Raw genomic sequence first — 9,426 nt, forward strand, 5'->3', positions numbered from 1 at the left:
CTAGATGTGGATGTCTGTTTCCTTCCCCAGCTTGTGGAAATTTTCACTATATTCACTCAGCTAAAATGTATCCGCCTTTTTCTCCCTCTTATTCTTTTGGGACTCCTTTGAAAAGAATGTTATTACAGTTTATGGAGTTGCTGATTTCCCTAAGTGTATGTTTGTGATGCAATATTTTAATTTTCCTCTTCTTTCCAGCTTCATTTTCCCCATTTCCCTCATTTTTACTTCCCATTTGCTTGTTTGAACTGGAATATTGGTCTCCTCTGGCCCTTTTTCTGAGAGTTACATCATCAGCTCTCCACGTTCTGAGACTAGACACTAGTCAGAATCAGACAAGAATTACATCACTGGTTTTCCTGGGTCTTCAGCTTGTGACAGTCTATCATGGACTTCTCAACATATTTAGTTATGGAAACCAATGACCTTTGGGTTGTGTTCCTCAGGGGAATCTTGACTAATACATGGAGATTGTTTGTCTCTCCTTTAGAGTAATTGAATAAAGCTGTAGCTCATTTAAAGTCCTGAGTAGCAAAGGGCTATGAAGAAAGTGTCACGTTGTTTGACTGGGACAAGGGCTGGGTGAGGATAAGGAGCTGTGGGATCCTGTGGTCCTGACTGCCCAGGGAGCGCATCTGGGAATCCTGTAGAGGTGCAGCTGTTGTGCCTCAGGAATCTGTAATTCACTCAGGTTGAGGACAGGAGTAAGCAAGTGCAAACAACTGTGTCTTTGTGCATGTTAGTCTAGTTTCCCTATGACAACCCAGTTGCTAATTCAGAGAGTTAAGATGTAAACACAGAATCATATAACCAGGGAGGCTCCCCGCGGAAACTGCTGTGTGGAGAGGAAGCCCCAAACCCTGAGAGGAAACCTGCCTGTAGCCTCCATCTGCACCTGCGCCTGGGAACACAAAGGAGAATTGTGCATAGTTTGCGCCCCCTGGTGGTGCTGATCCCCTCCAGCAGGGAGGTTTGTGTGTGGGCTCCCAGTGAGGTCCCCTCACTGTGTCTTTTGCACAGTAATATGTGGCCGTGTCCTCGGTCTTGAGGCTGTTCATCTGCAGATACAGCGTGTTCTTGGCGTTGTCTCTGGAGATGGTGAATCGGCCCTTCACGGAGTCTGCGTAGCCTGTGCTACTTCCATCATATCTAATATATGCGACCCACTGCAGCCCCTTCCCTGGAGCCTGGCGGACCCAGTTCATGCTATAGCTACTGAAGGTGAATCCAGAGGCCACACAGGTGAGTCTCAGGGACCCCCCAGGCTTCACCAGGTCTCCCCCAGACTCCACCAACTGCACGTCACACTGGACACCTGCAGACACAAGACATCTTGATCAGGAAACTGTCACACATCCACTGTTTCACTCATATCCATTCACATACTCAGTGTCCCTCGTTCATCATGAATTACCTTTTAAAAGAGCAACCAGGAAAACCCAGCCCAGCACAATCTCCATGGTGAGGGTTGTGTGTTCTGTGCTGATCACAGAATGGGAACAGCTGGGACTCCTGGGGCTGGGGCTCGTCTCCCAGCTGCAGGGTCGGGGCTGGGCTGGTTTTATCAGCACAGAGAGGGCTTCATTTGCATGTCCTCTGACATATATATCAAGCTCCAGACTTAGATTTGATTCTTTAAAAGTGAATGACAGGGTTGGGGACGCACTTCAATATTAGTTTGTGTGGATGGCTGTGTGACAATATGAAGAATTCTTTTTTTTTTTTTCAGTTTTGGATTTTTATCTTTATTAATGGAGGCTTCGGCATAATCTTTAAGAAATATTTACCTCAACAGCATGATCATGCATTATTTTCTCTTAAAATATTTTAATTGTTTATTATTAATTAGTATTTATTTTTAGTTTTAAAAATTAACATCCAAATTCGTTAGCATATAGTGCAACAAATATTTCAGGAGTGGATTCCTTAGTGCCCCTTACCAGTTTAGCCCATCCCCCCTCCCACAACTCCCGTCCAGTAGCCCTCTGTTTGTTCTCCATATTTATGAGTCTCTTATGCTCTGTCCCCTCCATGTTTTCATATTATTTTTGTTTCCCTTCCCTTATGTTCACCTGTTTTCTCTCTTAATGTCCTCATATGAGTGAAGTCATATGATTTTTGTCTTTCTCTGACTGATTCATTTCACTTAGCATAATACCCTCCAGTTCCATCCACATAGTTGCAAATGGCAAGATTTCACTCTTTTTGATTGCCGAGTAATACTCCATTGTATATATTTACCACTTCTTCTTTATCCATTCATCCATCGATGGACATTTGGCTGTTTGCATACTTTGCCTATTGTTCATAGTGCTGCTATAAACATGGGGGTGCATGTGTCCCTTTGAAAGAGAACACCTGTGTCCCGTGGATAAATGCCTAGTAGTGCAATTTCTGGGTCATAGGGTAGTTCTGTTTTTAGTTTTTTGAGGAATCTCCATACAGTTTTCCAGAGTGGCTGCACCAGCTTGGGTTGCCCCCCAAAATGCAAAAGAGATCCTCTCTCTGTATCCTCGCCAATGTCTGTTGTTGCATGAGTTGTTAATGTCAGCCCTTCTGACAGGTGTCAGGTGGTATCTCATTAGGGTTTTGATTGGCATTTCCGTGATGATGAGTGATGTGGAGCATTTTTTCATGTGTCAGTTGGCCATATGGATGTCTTCTTTGGAGAAGTGTCTATTCATGCCTTTTGCCCATTTCATCACTGGATTGTGTTTTGAGTGTTGAGTTTGATAAATTCTTTATAGATTTTGGATACTATCTTTATCTGAGATGTCATTTGCAAATATCTTCTCCCATTCTGTCAGTTGAATTTCAGTTTTGCTGATTGTTGCCTTCACTATGCATAAACTTTTGATTTTGATGAGGTCCCAGTAGTTCATTTTTGCTTTTTTTCCCCTTGCCTCTAGGGACGTGTTGAGTAGGAAGTTGGTGTGGCCAAGATCAAAGATATTTTTGCCTGCTTTCTGCTCGAGGATTTTGATGGCTTCCTGACTTACATTGAGGTCTTTCATCCATTTTGAGTTTATTTTTGTGTATGGTGTAAGAAAGTGGTCCAGGTTCATTTTTCTGCATGTCGCTGTCCAGTTTTCCCAGCACCACTTGCTGAAGACACTGTCTTTATTCCATTGGATAGTCTTTCCTGCTTTGTCAAAGATTAGTTGGCCATACATTTGTGGGTCCATTTCTGGATTTTGTATTCTGTTCCATTGATCTGAGTGTCTGTTCTTGTTTTTTTTTTTTTTTTAATATTTTTTGACATTTATTTATTACTTTTCAGAGACAGAGACAGAGCATGAGCGGGGGAGTGTCAGAGAGAGAGGAAGACACAGAATTCCAAGCAGGCTTCAGGCTCTGAGCTGTCAGCACACAGCCTGATGTGGGACTCTAACTCACGAACTGCCAGATGGTGACCTGAGTCAAAGTCGGATGTTTAACAGCCTGATCCACTCAGATGCCCCTGAGTGTCTGTTCTTGTGCCAGTACCATACTGTCTTGAGGATTACAGCTTTGAAGTATAGCTTGAAGTCTGGGATTGTGATGCGTCCTGCTTTGGTTTTCTTTTTCAAGATTTCTTTGGCTATTTGGCGGCTTTTCTGGTTCCATACAAATTTTAGGATTATTTTTTCTAGCTCTGTGAAGAATGCTGGTGTCACTGTGATCGGTATTGCATTGAATATGTAGATTGCTTTCGGTACTATCAGCATTTTAACAATATTTGTTCTTCCTATTCAGGAGCATGGAATCTTTTTCCATATTTTGTCTTCTTCAGTTTCTTTCATAAGCTTTCTCTAGTTTTCAGTGTAAAGATTTTTCACCTCTTTGGTTAGATTCATTCCTGGGTATTGAATAGTTTTTGGTGCTACTGTAAATGGGATAGATTCCTTGATTTCTCTTTCTGTTGCTTCATTGTTGGTGTATAGGAATGCAACCGATTTCTCTGCATTGATTTTATATCCTGCCACTTGGCTGAATTCATGAATCAATTCTAGCAGTTTTTTGGTGGGGTCTTCTGGGTTTTCCATATAGAGTATCATGTCATCTGTGAAGAGTGAAAGTTTGACCGTCTCCTGGCCAATTTGGATGCCTTTTATTTCTTTGTGTTGTCTGAGTGCAGAGGCTAAGACTTCCAATACTATGTTGAATAACAGTGGCGAGAGTGGACATCCCTGTCTTGTTCCTGACCTTAGGGAGAAAGCTCTCAGTTTTTCCCATTTGAGGATGATATTAGCATTGGGTCGTTCATAGATGGCTTTTATGATCTCGACGTATGGTCCTTCTATCCCTACTTTCTTGAGGGTTTTTATCAAGAAAGGATGTTGTATTTTGTCAAATGCTTTCTCTGCATCTATGGAGAGGATCATATGGTGCCTGTCCTTTTTTTATCGATGTGATGAATCACGTTAATTGTTTTACAGATATTGAGCCAGCCCTGCATCCCAGGTATAAATCCCACTTGGTCGTGGTGAAGAATTTTTTAATGTATTATTGTTTCTGGTTGGATAATATCTTGTTGAGGATTTTTGCATCCATGTTCATCAGGGAAATTGGTCTATAGTTCTCTTTTTAAGTGTTGTCTGTGTCTGTTTTTGGAATCGAGGTAATGCTGGCTTCATAGAAAGAGTTTGGAAGTTTTCTTTCCATTTCTATTTTTTTGGAGAATAGGTGTTAACTCTTCCTTAAATGTTTGGTAGAATTCCCCTAGAAAGCCATCTGGTCCTGGACTGTTGTCGTTTGCAGATTTTTGATTACTAATTCGATTTCCTTACTGGTTATGGGTCTGTTCAAATTTTCTATTTCTTCCTGTTTCAGTTTTGGTAGTGTGTATGTTTCTAGGAATTTGTCTATTTCTTCCAGATTGCCCATTTTATTGGCATATAATTGCTCATAACATTCTCATATTACTGTTTTTATTTCTGTTGTGTTCGTTGTGATCTCTCCTCTGTCATTCTTGATTTTATGTATATGGGTCCTTTCCTTTTTCTTTTTGATCAAACTGGATAGTGGTTTATCAATTTTGTTAATTCTTTCAAAGCACCAGCTTTTAGTTTCATTGATTTGTTCTACTGTGTTTTGGTTTCGATAGCACTAATTTCTGCTCTAATCTTTAGTATTTCCTGCCTTCTGCTGGTTTTGGGTTTTATTTGCTGTTCCTTTTCCAACTCTTTAGTCATAAGGTTAGGTTGTGTATCTGAGATCTTTCTTCCTTCTTTAGGAAGGCCTGGATTGCTATATACTTTCCTCTTATGACCGCCTTTGCTGCATCCTAGAGTTTTGCGTTGTGGTGTTTTCATTTTCATTGACTTCCATATACTTTTTAATTTCTTCTTTAACTGCTTGGTTAGCCCATTCATTCTTTAGTAGGTTCTTCAGTCTCTAATTATTTGTTACCTTTCCAGATTTTTTCTTGTGGTTGATTTTGAGTTCATGGCACTGTGGTGTGAAAATATGCATGGTATGATCTCGATCTTTTTGTACTTACTTAGGGCTGATTTGTGTCCCATATATGGTCTGTTCTGGAGAAAGTTCCATGTGCACTGGAAAAGAGTGCATATTCTGTTGCTTTAGGATGAAATGTTGTGAATATATTTGTTAAGTCCTTCTGGTCCAGTTGTCATTGAAAGCCATTGTTTTCTTGTTGATTTTTTGATCAGATGATCAGTTCATTGTTGTGAATGGAATGTTGAAGTCTCCTACTATTATGGTATTCTTATTGATGAGTTTCTTTATGTTTGTGATTAATTGATTTCTATATTTGGGTGCTCTCGCAATTGGTGCATAAATGTTTACAATTGTTAGGTCTTCTTGGTGGATAGACCTTTTGATTATGAAGGATATAATGCCATTCTGCATCTCTTGATGCAGTCTTTATTTTAAAGTCTAGATTGTCTGATATCAATATGGCTACTCCGGCTTTCTTTTGTTGAACATTAGCATGATAGATGGTTCTCCATCCCCTTATTTTCAATCTGGAGGCGTCTTTAGGTCTAAAGTGGGTCTCTTGTAAAAAGCATATAGATGGATCTTGTTTTCTTCTCCATTCTGTTACCCTATGTCTTTTGATTGGGGCATTGAGTCCATTGACGTTTAGAGTGAGTACTGAAAGATAGGAGTTTATTGCTATTATGATGCTTGTAGAGTTGGAGTTTATGGTGGTGGTGTTCTTTGGTCTTTCTAATCTTTGTTGATTTTGGTATTTATGTATTTATTTATACAGATATATTTTCATCTTTTCTCCCCTCAGAGATTCCCGCTTAAAATTTCTTGCAGGGCTGGTTTAGTGGTCACAAACTCATTTAATTTTTGTTTGTACGGGAATCTTTTTATCTCACCTTCTATTTTGAATGACATCCTTGCTGGATACAGAATTCTTGGATGCAGATTGTCGTGTTAATCCTCAATCAGTTTTCTAGGTGTGTAGGATGGTTTAGTGTTGGTCTGGATATATTTCATGGATGCGAGACACACAAAAATCTTCCACGTTGTTCTGCCATCTTGTCTCCTCCCCCATTGACTGCCTAATTTTCAATTGAACATTTGAGGATATTATGCCACTCCCTTCTTTCCTGCAGGTTTCTGTGGACACTTCTGCCATAATCTTTTTTTATCTTCCCGTATTCATTAGCAAACTCTTCTGTCTTCATGCTTATAGGGTTTTTTTAATCTGTGTGTTTTGTGAATTTTACTATGTTATGTCTCAGAGTCGGCCTGCTTTTTTTTTTTTTAATTTTAGTGGGAATTCTCTGTGACTCAGAGATGTGGACGTCTGTTTCCTTCACCATTTAGTGGAAATTTTCCACTCTAATGCATTCAGACAAAACTTCTCCGCCTTTTTCTCCCTCTCTTCTTCTTCTGGGACTCCTTTGAAAATAATTTTATTACACTTTATGGAGCTGCTGATTCCCTAAGTATATGTTTGTGATGCAATATTTTAATTTTCCTCTTCTTTCCTGCTTCATTTCTCACAAAATTTTATCTTCCATGTCACTTACTCATTCATCTGCTTCTTTCTGCCTTGAGTTCATTATATCCAGTCAGGTTCACATCTCGGTTACAGCATTTTAAAAATTTCAGCCTGACTGGGTTTTAGGTCTTTTCCATCTGTAGTCAGGGTATCCTCATGCCTTCTAGACTTTCTCAAGCACACCTAGTATTCTTATGATAGTTTTTAAAAGTTCTGTTTCCTTATGATATGTATTAAATTCTGTTTGAGCCTTATTATTTGTGTTTTAATTATATCCTTGGCAATGTCCTTTTATGTTTTTTTCTTTTGGAATGAATTCCTCCATCTCTCTGTATGGCCATGTCTCCGCTTTCTTAAGTGTTTTAGGAAAATCCTGTTATGTTTTCTGCTTCTAGAGTAGTGTTTTTTTTGAGAAATGATTACATACTGTTGACGACCTGACATTCTGGAAGCATTTCTTGCATGTGCTGTGTGCACTGTGCTGTCATGTATTGGCTGCTCTGTCCCTCAGGTCAGTCCTCTGCAGAGTTCTTCTTGCCTCTAGGGAAGAGTTTTTCAACTTTGTCCATAGTGTTGTGAGTTTTAACTAGGTGAGTTTGGTCTCCTTATTAAAAGAGGCTAATTCCTATTTCCCTAGAGGTGAAGCTATGCCTCACTATATGGTCAGTAGACTTGGTGCCTGTGGGGGTATATGGTGGTCTTTGGAAGGAAGGGTTCAATGGTGGTCTGGGTTCTAGACACTCGTTCCCTAGTAAGGAAGCACCTGAGGAAGGAAAGGTGGGTATGGCTTGGTGTCAGTGGCTCAGTATCTACTGGGGGGTGTTGTGCTGCTCACTGAATTCTGTCCATGATAATTGGTGGGAGGAATATTGGCATCAGCACCTTCTCTAGTCCCTTCAGTTGGAGTTTCCAGCCACCCCTGTTCAGGAAGCCCTCACAGAGAGAGAACAATCTGTACTCATGGGTCCCAGGCTTCCTTCAGAACCCAGTCTTCACCCTGCCTTTGTCCAATCCATTGGCACACGTGGCAGCTCAGGACTCTTATGTTTTATCTCAGGAGCTCTAGCTGGGTTTGAATACACCAAATTGTTGAACTCAATATGAGAGGGACCCCACTGATCCTCTGGGACAGTGCCTTGCTGTGATGTGGTTGGAGCTGGTTATCCCAGAAGGGCAGTTGCATGAACACTAGGAGCTTGGAGTTCATGGTGAGGAAGAACAAGAAGGGAGCGTTCAGTTCGCTGCTCTCAGCAGAGGCTCCTATGCTAATGACCAGGGCAGTGCAATGGTGCCTGTCAGCTCTCCTGCCCCATGAGAGGCAATGCCGTGTCTCCCAAATGCACTCCAGGAAGGTAACAGTCTCACCCGATATGACCCAGGGGATCCTCAAACCGCAGCAGTTCCTATGGGCCTTGGGGCTCCTTCTCCACAGGAGCACTGCTATGCCCACCAGGTTCCAACCCAGTGATGGCATGGACTTCTAAATCTTCAGGCTTTGAACTCGACATTTACAGCAGGTTGACTTGTCATGATTACCTTTATGTGTCATCTTGACTGCATCATGGGTGTCCAGATTCACGACTGTTTCTGTGTATGTCTGTGATGAGTTTCCAGAAGAGATTGGCATTTCCATCCATGGTTTCTTTCTGCCTGGGCATCACCCATTCCATCACAGTTCTGAGTAGAATCCGATGCAGAGGGAGGAAGAATTCCCTCATTTTTACTTCCCATGTGCTTGTTTGAACTGGAACATTGGTCTCCTCCTGCCCTTGTTCTTAGAGTTACATAATAGGCTCTGCAGGTTCTGAGACTAGACACTAGTTCAGAATCAGGCGAGAATTATACCACTGGTTTTCCTGGCTCCTCAACTTGTGACAGTAGATCATGGGACTTCTCAACATATTTTGTCATGGAAACCAATGTGCTTTGGGTTCTGTTGCTCGAGGGAATCCTGACTAATACATGGAGATGATTTGTCTCTTGTTTAGAGGAATTGAATAAAGCTGTAGCTCATTTAAAGTCCTGAGTAGCAAAGTGCCATGAAGGAAGTGTCACGTTGTTCGATTGGGACAAGGGCTGGGTGAAGATAATGGGGAGCTGTGGGAGCTTGTGGTCCTGGCTGCACAGGGAGTGCATCTGGGACTCATGTAAATGTTCAGCTATTGTGCCTCAGGAAATCTGTAATTCACTCATGTTGAGGGACAGGAGAAAGCAATGCAAAAAAGTGTGTCTTTGTGCATGGTAGGGTAGTTTTCCTAGGAAAACAATGATCTAATTCACATAGCTAATAGGTAAACACAAAATTCTGTGTCCAGAGAGGCTCCCTGGAGAAACTGCTGTGTGGAGAGGAAGCCCCAGACCCTGAGAGGAAACCTGCCTGTAACCTCCATCTACACCTGCTCCTGGCAACACAAAGCAGGATTGTGCTTAGTGTGCGCCCCCCGGTGGTGCTGATCCCCTTC

At 41.4% G+C, this 9,426-nt stretch overlaps 1 gene segment (V, D, J or C); it reads right to left on the reverse strand.

Annotated features, from left to right (window-relative positions):
- Positions 1 to 755: 755 nt before the first annotated feature.
- Positions 756 to 1,555, reverse strand: LOC123386299. The segment is given in 2 exon segments: positions 756 to 1,315; positions 1,415 to 1,555. Coding segments are annotated over 2 exon segments (591 nt in total).
- Positions 1,556 to 9,426: the final 7,871 nt, after the last annotated feature.

Source organism: Felis catus, chromosome B3, assembly GCF_018350175.1.
Source record: "Felis catus isolate Fca126 chromosome B3, F.catus_Fca126_mat1.0, whole genome shotgun sequence".
Lineage (NCBI taxonomy): Eukaryota > Metazoa > Chordata > Mammalia > Carnivora > Felidae > Felis > Felis catus.